This window comes from Triturus cristatus, chromosome 2_2 (genome assembly GCF_964204655.1).
Source record: "Triturus cristatus chromosome 2_2, aTriCri1.1, whole genome shotgun sequence".
Classification (NCBI taxonomy): domain Eukaryota; kingdom Metazoa; phylum Chordata; class Amphibia; order Caudata; family Salamandridae; genus Triturus; species Triturus cristatus.
The window spans coordinates 542,573,010-542,587,397 of NC_140582.1; the positions used below are offsets into that span (position 1 = coordinate 542,573,010).

At 44.8% G+C, this 14,388-nt stretch overlaps 1 protein-coding gene across 1 annotated transcript in view; it reads left to right on the plus strand.

Annotated features, from left to right (window-relative positions):
- The window catches only part of TLR2 (toll like receptor 2), a 158,443-nt gene extending 154,617 nt beyond the window's left edge, over positions 1–3,826 (plus strand). Inside the window, exon 4 of the mRNA XM_085641693.1 lies at positions 948–3,826. Coding sequence (XP_085497819.1) covers positions 964–3,363 — 2,400 coding nt within the window. The 5' untranslated portion in view covers positions 948–963 and the 3' untranslated portion in view covers positions 3,364–3,826. The remainder of the gene's footprint in view (positions 1–947) is intronic.
- The last annotated feature ends 10,562 nt before the right edge of the window (positions 3,827–14,388 follow it).

The window sequence follows — 14,388 nt, forward strand, 5'->3', positions numbered from 1 at the left end:
TTCTGCGACAGTGGCAGTGTTTGTAACTGGTTTCTGGGCTTCTTGTTCAGAGGACTTTTGAGTATCCGGCCCAGTAACAGAAGAGTACATGTAATATGCCCTAATGCATGTGATGCTGAACTGTTTTTTTTGTCAGATAGTAGAGATTCCCTCAGAACATTGCAGAGAAGTTATATTTGTGTTTATGATTGTAAGGCATTAAGTTCACGTTGTGTGTAGGATGACTGCGTGTAGTTTAAGTCACCCGTTTTTTATTAAAATGTGCTGTGTGAGATGACTGCGCGTAGTTTAAGTCACCCAGTTTTGATTGAAATGTACAGTGTGGGATGTCCATTGTTGTGACTGTGGTGGTGGAATGTTGGTGTGTGAGGATGCTTCGGAATGTTGGTGAGTGAGAGAGTCAGTTGGAGGATGGGCTGAGCAGCAGGAGGAAGGATGCTCCTGGTGGGGCTCTAGATGATAGCATCCATCTTAATAAATCAACCTACATAATCTACATGGACCAGGCATCTCTTATTTCAACAGTGTATCAGTTGCCTATGCAGGAGTACTAAATGCCAATTGATAGCAATCATCATTCATGCATTTTGATATAGTATGAGTACCTTAAATTAGTATAGGAATATTTTAAAAATTAATGGCACTGTTTACCTGGTAAATGCTGTTGCTACCTAATCCACTAAAAAACAATGTCCCTTTGCATCATTAAAGCTATTCCCTTTACATGAAATGTAAGCAAATACTTAAAAATCTATTTCAAGCACTGGCCTGAGATTTCCTACAATCTGGCAGTAAAGTGGGGATAATATACATGAGTATGAGAGTAACTATTGCCTGAGAAGAAAGGTGAGCTGGAAATCCAGAATAAAATAGTGTAATCAGGTAACTTGTGAGAAAATGAATTTTCTTTGTTGATTCACTTTGCATTTTGTTCTTTCTTATTTTAGGCCACATTGTTCAATAATGCTGCCCATAACATGGATATGGGTTTTGCAGGTGATAATAACTACTACCCGTTCAGAGAACCCTACAACAGGTGGACCTTGTGCATCGTTGTGCATTTCCAGAACTTTTTGTGGCTGCTCGTCAATGAATTTAAAGCATTTTCCTTCAGGATTACCAAGTGGAGTTCAGGATCTAGATTTGTCAAACAATAATATCTATCAGATAAACGAAAATGATCTGAAAGCGTATGTGCAGCTAAAAATTCTTCAACTGCAATCTAATGAAATTATAACAATAAATGATGAAGCTTTTAATTCCAATAGAAATCTAGAACATTTGGATTTATCCTACAATAACTTGACCGCTTTACTATTTGCTTGGTTTGAACCACTTTCTTCATTAAAGTTTTTAAACCTTCAGGGGAATTACTACAGAACACTTGGTACAGATCCCTTGTTTACTCGTCTGCCAAGTTTGAAATACTTCAGATTCGGTAATCCTTATTTTATGGCCATAGAAAATCATACCTTTGAAGGAATAACAGGCCTTGAACTACTTGAGCTGGAGGCTATAAATCTTAACAACTACCAAAATGGAAGCTTGAGCACATTTAAGAAAATAGCTCACATGGTTATAAATGTTAAACAGGATTCCTTATTTAGTATTCTTGGAGATATCATAAACTCAGTGACTTGGTTAGAAATTAGGAATTACGAATTTAAAAGTCCTGAGAGTGTAGCCGGAATGGATATATTGATTCCTTCAGTAGTACAGAAACTCACCCTTAGAAATGTCTCAATGACAGATAATAGCATATTAACATTTATTGAAGTCGCGAACAGGTACATACATGTGCTGGAATTGGATTTAGAAGAATGTACATTATATGGAACAGGACGGGCAGGTCATGTTGTATTCACTGGGCCAGGCTCCATTAGAGTAGTGACTATCAAAAGTTTACTAATTCCAGAGTTCTTCCTATTTTCTGACCTACATTTCCTTTATACCTTAACTGCAAATATGATAAGTGTAACATGTGTAAACACAAAAGTTTTTTTGATTCCCTGTGAAGTTTCACGATCATTCAAATCATTGCAATATCTTGACCTTAGTAACAATTTGCTTGTAGATCGGCCTTTGAAATTTTCCTTCTGTCATGGTGTGGGTGGGGGAGCTTGTCCCATGCTGAGAACTTTAAATCTTAGTAGAAATTCTTTGAATGATTTAGGCAGCGTTGGAGAGTACTTGTCTGGACAAAAATTCCTGACAAACCTTGATATTAGTCAAAATAACTTTGCAAGTCAAATGCCACCAGTGTGTCACTGGCCTAAAATACTTACAAATTTAAACATTTCAATGTGTCAAATTACACGTATAAACTCATGCATTCCTACAACCCTTGAAATTTTGGATGTTAGCAGTAATGCACTGAGTACCTTTGCAGTCAGACTTCCACAGCTCAAAGAACTTTACATTGCAAAAAACAAACTGATGAGATTACCAAGTGCCGCTGATTTGCCCTATTTAATATCACTAACGATTAACACAAACTCCTTCAACGGCTTCTCCAAAGAAGAGTTGGAGCCTTTTGCGAACTTAAGGGCATTGGATGCTCGAGACAATAACTACATGTGTTCATGCTCATTTTTATCTTTCATTCATAACCACAAAAGTGTTTCTGGTATGTTAACAGGTTGGCCAAAGGACTATGTATGTGATTCACCATCCTCCATGAGGGGAATTCAAGTTGAGGACGCACACCTTCCTTTAATCTGGTGTCATCAGACGTTAATTGTGTCACTAATATGCAGTGTTGTGCTATTGGTAGTAATCATCAGTGTGGTCCTTTGCTACAAATATCATGCAATCTGGTATGCCAAGATGATTTGGGTATGGCTTAAGGCAAAGAGACAACCAAGAAGGGTACCCATGGAAGACATCTGCTATGATGCCTTTGTCTCCTACAGTGAAAGAGACTCTGAGTGGGTTGAAAACATAATGGGGCATGAACTAGAGAATGCAAACCCTCCATTAAAGCTTTGTCTTCACAAACGTGACTTTGTTCCCGGTAAGTGGATCATTGACAACATCATTGACTCTATGGAAAAAAGCCGCAAGACTCTCTTTGTGCTGTCGGAATACTTTGTGCAGAGTGAGTGGTGCAAATATGAGCTGGAGTTCTCACACTTTCGTCTTATAGATGAAAACAACGATACCGTTATTCTGATACTTTTAGAGCCGATTGAGAAGGAAACAATTCCAAAGCGATTCTGCAAGCTGAGGAAAATCATGAACACAAAAACCTATCTGGAGTGGCCGCTCGAGGAATCTCAGCAACATATATTTTGGTTCAATTTAAGAGCTGCATTGCAATCAGAAAATTTCCCAACATCAACTCGGACTGATCTGTTACTCTAATTAGACAGCTTTGGCATAATTTTAAGCTTTTATATGTTTGAAAAATACTTTTTTTCTAAGAATTTAGAAGGACCAATCTGCAAAATTAAGCAGAGACTGCATTCAACTATAAAGTTTCTTTCTAAACTACTAATTGCAGAAAAAAACTGATTCATCTGTAACCAAGATTCTAGGATCTCATGGACTCAAGGTGTTTCTTTGAAACAGCCTTGTACCTAAAGGTGAGTTTGACACTCAAAGTGACTGTACAGTATATGGATTAGGTTTTGATATCTATGTCACACCCACATTCTCATGTGATTTTGGAATTTAAAGAAAGGTGATTTATCACAGGAATCTTTTCAGAGATTGAGTTACAGTAGGTCCAGGAGGTGATTTGGTTGTTTTAATGTAGAGGACTTGCAAGAGTGCATACTTAAAAAATACTCATACATGCAAATCAAAAATAAAGAAGGATAACACAGTTTTTAATGGTGTAAATTCATACTATGTAGTGTAAAGTAATCACCAGAGCACCAAGGTGCCATTAGCTTGTGGAGGAAGCAGAGATCTGGTAGTTTTTGCATTAAAGTTGAAGCTTCACTCTTCGGTTCATCAGTAAATTTTGAAAATGCAGTACATCCCTAAAGTGACTCTTTAATTCACAGTCTCAGATCCCTGCAGATGTGCAATATTGTGAAAGTAGTTTTAGTTTCAGAGAGGTACTGTAATTACAAAACTGTATTTTATTTTACCTATGTAGGAATTCATTTAATCATTTGTTTCAAATTCATGGCACTCGCCCACCCCAACTCCCCCTTCCCAACAATACTCCTGACCCTTTATTTTAGTGTCACTGGGACAAATAACTAGAAAATCAATCAATAAAGAAGACTTTATTCCAGCTCTAAGACATAAAATCACAAAAGATCAAAACATAACATAAAACAGTTAGTAGTATGTAATATGAAATCTGCAATATAAATACCATTATGACATCCAATACCTCCTTACTGCTTAGCCAGGTCCTGCAACAAGGTCGTTTTATGCAATAAGCCAAGAAGTATCAGGTGTCTACCTGACTGATGAGGCTCATTAACACAGTTGCATAACCAGCTAATCCTATAACTGCACGTCAAACTGTATATAAGTTAATATACAATAAAATAGATTGTCCAGCGATCAAAGGTCAAAATATATAAATACTCTAGCAAAAATTACTATATCATATATATTGCACATCCTATTCTCCATCAATAATATCAGTTCCCATTTTGCAGATTGCCACTATACAAATTTCCATGTGAAATGCTCATCTTATACTTTACTCTCCACACACCCATCAGAAAACAAGAAAAAGCAAAGACTATCAATCTACTTGCATCAAATCTAAAGATCTTGAGTGCTTCTTTGTACTCCCTGGTTCCCAAATTCCTACAAAGCGGAATACTGCAGCACCTCCTATAGGTCACATATGTTGAACGGAAAAAGATAATGTGGTCAATGGGTACTTTTGGGTCACCACAGGCCGGGCACTGCAGCCCGTTGACCCATGGTGTATTCTTCCACTTGGCAGTATAGGCCTGGAGATTACCGGAATTACAAATACAGTCAACTTGCTAGAGGTGTTTTATTTAATCCAGGAAGTCCTCCTGTTTAAAGGAGTCCTTAACTGTAAAAAAGGCACTTGTTAAAGATCCATGCCTCGACTGAATGTGTAAGAGATATCTCTATATTGCCATTATACTGTTTTGATAAATGATTTGGCAATAGCCCCAGCCTTGTCCGGGGTACTCTATAGACCATGAAGGCCAATCTTTGTCAGTGTGCCCTTCACATACTTTAGCCATGTAATTACACAGGAGCCCACTTTTGACAAGTTTTACTCCAGCCCTTGGTGATAGGCAGATAGCTCTGGGGTATCCCATATTGTCCTCCAGTAAAGTAAGGGGTGCAGTGCTAATCTGTCAGATAGATCTCTAATCCTAAAGTCCAGCCTACGTGGAAGCAGAGGTGTACTTACAGGTACACCCACCAAATTGCCAAGAAAATCTGATTTGAACTACGGAGGATTTCATATTGAAAAGAGGGACATTCCATATGGTGTACTGTGACTCAGGTTCAGCTCCCCACTTCCCTCTGTTGTTCCCAGTGAAACAACTCTGTTTTTTTAACCCACACAAAACCTAAAAGTACACTTCTTAGGGGGAGCAGATCAAGGTTTGATCATATAAACATAAACTTAACTTTTATGTAAAGAAAGATACCCATTTATGCACTCTTACAGTAAGAGTTACAAATGCACTCTAACAGTAAGAGTTGTAATAACAAAGCCTACATTGTGTCAATCTATCGCTCATTCTAGATTCCAACTTTAGGGATACATTTATCAACACTTTGTGCTGGTGAAAAGTCACCAAAAGTGATACAAGCTGATGCAAACTGCTAATTTGGGATTTACTTGCTCAAAGTTGCCTAAAAGAAAAGCAAAGTAACACTTTGTTTCAAGGGGGCATGATTGGTGTGTGAGCATTCCCACACCACCCACCAGAATTTATGATGCAAAGCCCTATCAACTAACATTTGTAAATAGAGCCATATGCCAATAAAATGTACCCTATAAAAGTTTTCTATTCCAAACTTTTCTAATTTTGCATGTGTGCTGTACTGCACAGTACAGAAAGTGGTAAATGTTTAAAAGTACATTAAGTATAGCATTTTGTAAGTATCCTTCCAGTATAGCACCTACGCTAGACTCACACAGACACCTTTGCACTATGTTGCAAAACCTTCTGCATGGCACTAGGCAACCAGAAAGTGCACCAGCACTTGGGAAGACTGCAGCAGCACCATATCTTAGTAGTTATGGCACTCAGCCGGTTTTCTCCCTCTCACACAACACAGTCAAGCAACTTAGATAGATTTGTAAATCTGCCCTTAAAGTTAAAGTTTGAAACTGAAATGGAGGTTCAGAAGACACTTCTCCTGAGTAATGTCTAATCATCCAATTTGGAGATCTACTACTTTGTATAACATGTCTTCCGAAGGACACTATTTACTCTGCACATCATCTTCGAGCCACACAACACTTTTCTAGCATGCCTCACATATCACAACAATCAGTTGTGGGAAAAGCAAGAATCATCCAGTTAGGGTAAAGTAGATAGACTTTGCAGGATAGGATCTGTAGACCACCTCCCCACATAGGTAAAAATGAAAAGGCATTTGTCTCTCAACTATAGGTGTTTGCCAGCAGCCACCTGTCTCCTTACATTCTGGTATGAGGGGCAATTAACCATCATCAACTAAGAGTGGTGGTGACATTCGTTGGTGGCCAGAAAAACATAGCTCCCTCTGTGAGCTAACTGAATTTTAGACTTACCAAAGGGGAAAACACAGGATAGGCCACAACAAGATCAACAGGGGCAAGGTAGCACATCCTCCCTTTCATCCTTATAAACATATTTTATCATCAGTGATCACCCCTGACTGGCTATCAAATGGAGTACATTTCTAGACTGTATGAATAGAACCCTTGCCAGGCTGACTTATTCAGCATCCTGTTATTAGCAGCGTGTAGGAATATTTCAGGAGAGCCTAAAAAAACAGCTGTTCACACTATGACATTTTCGAGCAAATATCATATATTTTGGATATGCCATGCCGTATTATGGCCGCATCCTGAAACATAAGAGTACTTTACTTTCTATCCCAAAAGTTCTAATGGGCTATTAACTGGCACAGGAAAAGTGATTAAATTATTTCTTGGCACAGTCTTGATATATGGTATTATTTGTGTTCACATAGGATTTTTGTGTTCCTGTTGTTTCATGTGGGACACTGAGTATGAGACAGGCACAGGCTCTTCTGTGACCCAAATATATTTTTCTGTCCACTCACTGTTTTACGTCGGGGACCCTATTTTCTCATGGGCTCATGCATGATTTGCTGCTATGTGTGGTTCTGTTGTGAACACTATAGTAGTTCCAATCTCAAGTTGTCTAGCTCCAGTAGAAAACATGGATGCCTGCAGTGTAGGCGGACATCTTGTAATGGATGCCTACAGTGTAGGCTGACATTTGTATTGATTACGCACATGCTTACACACTAGCAATATGGCAGCCCCCAATGAATCTCAAAACCAACATGGCGTTGTCCATGAATGTAAACATGTGGAGTTAAGCCTACTTAAATTAGGCTGTAATAGGTTAGACTTGAGAAATTTATTTTGAAAACATTGGTGTGAAAAACCCTGTAAAATCTTCGGGTTTTTGACCATTACTTAGGAGAGGTCTTCTGCTGAGAGATAATCACCAGAGATCACACCAATTTGCTGATTTGCCAGTTCCAGATCCAGACTTAGCTCTTAATTGGAGAGATAGATCAGGGGATCCAACCATAGAACCTGGGAGCAACTCCTATCCTTGGCAAAGCATGATCCTGTTCTTCCATGGCATAACACTGATAACAAACAGCTAGATTTGCTGTTTCAAAAGGTATGTTGTGTGCTGTTCCATTTGTTCGAATGGAATATTGTCTGATGTTTTAGTGTATTAAATTAGCGTAGGGTGTAGAAATATCATTAGGATCTGGAGTCTGCTTAGGAGGCTGAAGCCAGCATTACAATCATAAGGACAAAGATCTTTCCAAAAAATCAATAAACAATTATAAATTCATAATTATTTTTGATAAACCAGCATTTTTTCACCTATAAAATTGAATTGGCTAAGGATTCTACTAAAGAACTGTTCAAAACAGTTAAACTGCTCTCCAAGTTACCAGAGAACAAAAAACCTCAATGCCAGTCAAGCTTTCTGAACACACTGGCATCTATTCCAGGCTTGAGGATGTTTATTCAATACTTATAGCTAATCAAACAATGACCCCAAACCAATCAGATGATTTTCCATTACTAGTCGGCTCCGAGTTGCTAACTAGGTTTTCTCCATTACTCCAACTGATTGAATCCACAAAATCTGGATCTCCTGAAGATTCATGCCCCCTAAAATTCTTAAACACACACCTGAAATAATTTCAGATCACATCTAAAACTATCTATAATAAAATGCTCGACACCGGGTATTTTCCATAAGTTTGGAAAATAGCTTCTATATTTTTTTTTTTTTTTTTTTAAGTTTCAAAAACCTTTATTGCAACTTTCAGCAACCATACATCAACTCGCCTACAACCTTTCCGGCCGGCTCTAGGAGACACTGTATTGAAAGTTCAAACATCGTGTACACAGCCAATCAGCCGACAACCCGGGGGTCCGGCGGCACTGGTAGAAATTCCCCTCCGAGCCCAAAGGGTGCGGAAGACAGATCAGCATCAAGGGACAGCCCGGGGGAGCGTCCAGGAAGCCCACCCGGATCCTATACCGTCCACACATCCCAACCAGAGGGCACAGCATATCCACGCGGCACGTCTAGGGTCATCCAAACACCAATCACTCTGCGCAAGCATGCAGGTATCCTCGCCTCTTATGTCCCCCTTCACCTCTTCTCCAACCATCTACATCACAGTAAGCCCCCCCAGGACCGATACCCCAACCGTCCGCCCGACACTCCCCAGCACCTAACCGTCCCCCTCAGTGGAGCTAGTCTGGGCTGCGAGGTAGGCTTTAAACGGATCCCATATATCCCTGGCCCTACTCTTCAAAGGCTGCGTTTCGGCATATATCGCATTCTGATCCTGACAGTATAGAACATCCTCCAGCCACTCCTTGAACTTAGGTGCACGACCCCTGCCCCACCTACACGCAACACGCCGTTTCGCAAGTAACAACACGATATTGACAAATTTACGGTGCTCCTTAGGCACCGATGCTGTATAACCCAGCAACATCACGAGCGGGTCAAGCTGAACCACAGTTCCCACCATGGCTATAAGTGCAGCATGAACCTGTAACCAATAGTCAGCTACCCCCGCACACATCCAAGCCAGATGAAGAAAATCAGCTCCCTCCGAACGCCAACGCTCACAGCGATCAGAGTCCGACAACCGAAAGCGAAACTTCCTAACAGGAGTATAGTACCATCGCTGTAAAAACTTATAATGGATAATACGCAATCTGCAGCTGGAGGAGATCTGGGAGGTGAGCTCACAACAATACGCCCACTGCGCCTCCGTAATGTCCCTGCCCAACTCAACAGTCCAGCCTTGAAGCGCTTTATTGCCGACTTTTCCACCACCCCCTCGAATACTGCAATATAACTGAGAGACCAAGTGCCGACCGTCCGTAGACGCGAGCAAAACCTGCAACGGCGTCACCACAGCGGGCTCCTCCGGATAATGCGGTATAACCAGTCGCATCCCCTGCCGCAACCGGAGATAATAAAAGACCTCCAGTGGAGTAGGTTGATAAACCGCAAAGAATTGTTCCTTCGTCTTGAACTGACCATTCTCAAAGAGATCTCCCCAACAGCAGACCTTTATCTTAGCACATAGCACACAAAACCCGCCTTCCTGCAACAGAGAGAGACCCGGATGATAAGCCAACGGCAGCCGCGGGGCATATAGCAGCCCTGCCGACATTCTGCGCATTAAGCGCTGCCAAGCATCAATCGTGCACCTCACGGTGGTGAGCGGTGTTTCAATCGAAGTGACGGGGCCGTGGATGAGGCCCTGCAGCGGCAAAGGTCTCGCCAGCCAGTCCTCAACCGCCAGTTGCGGCATGTAGGGCATAGGGGCAAGCCAATGATAAGCGAAGTGCGCTTGCGCACTCACATAGTACGCCTGAAAGTCGGGAACGTCGAATCCTTCTTTGCTATAGGGCAGGGTAAGAGTCGACCAGGCCAGTCTAGGCTGCTTACCAGCCCAGAACAAGCGCAGCAATTCCGAGCGCAGCGTTCGGAAGAAGAAGGCACCCGGGTAATACGGAATGTTCTGGAAGAAATAGAGAAAGCGAGGCAGCACTACCATTTTCATCAATGAGGCCCTACCGGCCATGGTCAACGGCAACGAGATCCAGCGCGACACATCATCCGTCAGCTTGCTTATGGCCGTACCATAATTCAGGCGTAAAGTCTCTTCCCGGTTCTTCGAGACCCGAACCCCCAGGTATCGGAGATCAGAGTCACACCACTCCAACGGATAATCTAGTGCGTATCGCCCAACCGCAGCCGTCAGGGGGAAAAATTGCGATTTCCTCCAGTTGATATGGATCCCAGACAGTCCCCCAAACACCACAAATTCGCGGAGCAGCGAATTCAGGTTATTCTGCGGATCCACCACATAGAGCGTTATGTCATCCGCATATAAGGACACATCAATCTGCCGTTGACAACACTGGAAGGCACTTTGCTTGTGGAGTTGTCGAATACGACATGCCAAAGGTTCAATTGCTATGGCGAACAGCAGCGGGGATAGCGGGCACCCCTGTCTGGTACCCCTAGTTAACGAAATCGGTTTTGACAGCTCCCCATTGATCAATACTCTAGCCGTAGGACCAGTATAAAGCAATTTTATCCAAGCGACAAAGATTTTGGGAAAACCCATCCGATACAGGATAGTGAACAAGTAATTCCACTCAACTGAGTCGAACGCCTTAGTGGCGTCCAGGAATATCGCCGCGACAGGCAGGTCCGGCGCGATCGTTTGAATCAATGAGAAAAGCGTACGCAAATTACTAGCGGTAGATCTACCCGGGACAAACCCCGCCTGGTCCAGGAGAGCAATTTTTGTCATCAGTAGTGAGAGCCGCGTAGCCAACACCTTCGCCAAAATGTTGGCATCACAATTTATCAGGGAGAGTGGTCTATAGGAATCACAGTCCTCCGCAGCCTTATTCGGTTTCAACAGGGAAGTAACCACCACCTCTCTCATCGATCCCGGCAAAACGCCCGTCTCTAGAGAGTCCTCATACACTTCCCGTAATACCGGAGCCATTATGTCAATGTAGCTTTTATAAAATTCCGCTGGCAATCCGTCCAGCCCAGGCGCCTTACCGTTACTCAAAGACATAATCGCTTCCCGTATCTCATCTAACTCAAACGGGGCCCCCAGGAATTCCCTGTGTGCGTCGCTCAGCCAGCATAAAGCCACGTCGTCTAAGAAGTTCCCAAACTGGACACCTCCCACGTCGCGGGCTGTGTATAGTCCCTCGTAATGCTCCGTAAACTGTCGTAGGGTCCCCTGTGTGTCACGATGTAGAGTTCCGCCCTGCGTGCGGATCTCTAATATGTGCGAAGCGCCCCGTGACTGCCTGGTGATGCCCGCTAATGCCCGCCCAGGTCTTTCCCCTTCACAATAACATCGGGCCTGCCAATGTTTCCCCCTAAAGTGGGCCTCTCTCTCCGCCTCTCGCTCATATTGCGACAGCTTCTCTCTAAATTCCTTGTGGAGGGGACCCATCGGCTCTCGGGCCATGGAAGTCTCCAGCGCCTTAAGTTCAGCCTCTAGCTTGGTGAGCGTGCCTCGTATGGCACGTAATGCTCCAAAGCTCTTAGAAATGCAGAAACCGCGGACCGTAACCTTAAACGCCTCCCAGATGGTCTCAACACTGGCCACCGACCCTTTGTTACGCGGAAAAAAGTCCGCGATCTCCTCCCCCAATTCTGCCTGGAATAATGGATCCAACAGTGCCGTGGGTTGCAAGCGCCATCGCGGCGCTGCACCCCCGTATCCCGGGTTGGCTACCTGCACCAGCACCGGACAATGGTCCGAGTAGGACCGTGGCAAATGGGTCACCCTGCCCAGATCAACCGCCAGTCCCCGGGACAGTAGGCAGTAGTCAAGTCTAGCCCTAGTGTTGGCATGAACCGTGAAGTGCGTCCCCTCACGAACCCCTGCATGCGCAAACCTCCAACTGTCTATTAGCTCGCCTTCCCTCATTATACCCTCCACCGCTTCTCCCGCTTTTCTGTTATATTGGGGGCTACCGTCTGATCTATCTAAACCAGGCTTCAACGTGACATTGAAATCTCCACCCCATATGAGATGCATGGAACCAATATTCAGTATCTTGCCCCACAGTTTGGTGTAAAACTCAGGTGTATCCACATTAGGCCCATAGCAGTTGACAATAGTCACAGTATCAGTACCCAGTCTGCCCCACACCAATGTAGATCTACCCTCATCATCCATGCTTTCGCCCAACCGTACAAACGGCACCGTTTTTTTAATCAGAATCGCCGTGCCTCTGGCATAGCCTGAGTATGAGGAGAAACAGCGCACAGCCGCCCATCTACTCGCAAAGGTATAGTTGGCCCGAGGACTAAGATGTGTTTCCTGCAGCAGGGCGATCTGCACCTGATGCTGCTCCAAATAGGCCACCACCCTCCGACATTTCCTCGCATCATTCAGCCCACGGACATTCCAGGACAAAACAGTTAGTCTAGAGATTCGACCTCGTTCAGTCATACTCAGTCAGCCACCCATGAATCAACCCGCAGCCCCCTCCCAACCACATCGACCACCCATAGGAGCGGCAACACCAGCCAGCCCCCCGGCTGCATCTATCCACCGCGGCAACAGAGACCCCCGCAGCATCAGCTCCGTACCATGCAAACTCTCGGCTACTCCACAGCCAACTGACTTCGTACTTGTTAGTTGCATTACTCTCAATCTGCAAACCCCAATCATACATATGGCCACAACTACCCTTGTACCCACCCCCCTCCCACTGAAGCAAACCCCAACCTGCCAGCAGCATTCCCCCCCCATCCCTCCCATACACACCCCAAAAACTAGGACTAAAACAGCCCGCAACCCCACAAACATATGCTAGGGTAATTCCCATCGGGTAACATCTCTAGGCGGCACCACTATAACCCCCTCCATGCAAGCCCGTCCGAACCACAACATGTGTAGCCCAGCCCGGCAACCAGGAGGGGGGTGTCCGGCGCTATAATCAGCGGCAACCTGAGGAGTATCGTCCGCCTCCGATGATGTCCATAAACCTATTGCATCAATACAGTCCTGCCGCGCAGGCCGGGAGGGACCCCATGCCAAAGGGACCGCAGCATCAATCGTCCATCCGGATACCCCCCCACCCCACACTTCTACCTCGCCCACCCGGAGGTCAGTGCAACGTCCATCCCAAGTAAGGGCCAATTGCAGCCCTTAAGCCCCCCTACGAACTCACCCAGGAGTCTATATGCAGATCCAGTACTGATCACTCACGGTTCCACAGCTTCCAGCCGCTCTTGACTAGGGGCCAGACCATCGTCCACTCCCGCCCCCAGCCTCCGATTCCGTTTATGCTGCTTGAGAAAGTCCTCCACCTGCTGTGGGTTGGTGAAGAAGCTCTGCCTCCCCTGGTACGTGACCCGCAAACGAGCAGGGTAGAGCAGTGCGTAGTCGATTTGCAGGTTACGCAGTTTAGTCTTAACTGCGAGGAATTTCCGACGCTCCTCCTGGACAAGCGGGGTGAAGTCCGGATACAGCGTGAAGGAGTTGCCCTCATACGACAGCGATCTCGTACTGCGTGCCACCCGTAGGGCCGCATCGCGATCCCGGTAATTCAGCATCCGGGCTATGATCGGCCGAGGCGTCGCCCCCGGCTTCGGTCTGGGACCCAATGCCCGATGCGCCCGCTCCACTATAAAGTGTGTAGAAAAAACCTCCGAGCCGATCGCCGCCACCAACATCTTCTCGACATACTCCTCCATTTTGCCCACATTTGTAGTTTCCGGAATACCTACGATACGTACGTTGTTCCGCCTACTCCTCGCTTCCAAATCCTCGTTCTTTGCGGCGATGACACGTAGGAGATTGTCCATTCTAGATAACTGCGACGAGTGTTGGGTCACCACATCCTCTGAGTCCGATATGCGCTGCTCCGCCTCTTTCAAGCGACCCTCGTGCGCATCTAACTTGTGCACTACCGCATCCATGCGCGACGAAAGGCGGTCCACCTTGTCCGCGATTGTAGCGAACCCTTGGCGCACCTCACTACTGCCTGTATACTCTTTGCCGCATCCGTAGCACCCCCCGATGCTTCAGCCGCCTCATCCGGAGGGCTCGACTTCTCCCCAGGCGGTATCACTTTCTTATTTGCCGCAAATGAGAGCTTGGGCTGTCTAGTGTCCGTCTTGCCCATCTCTA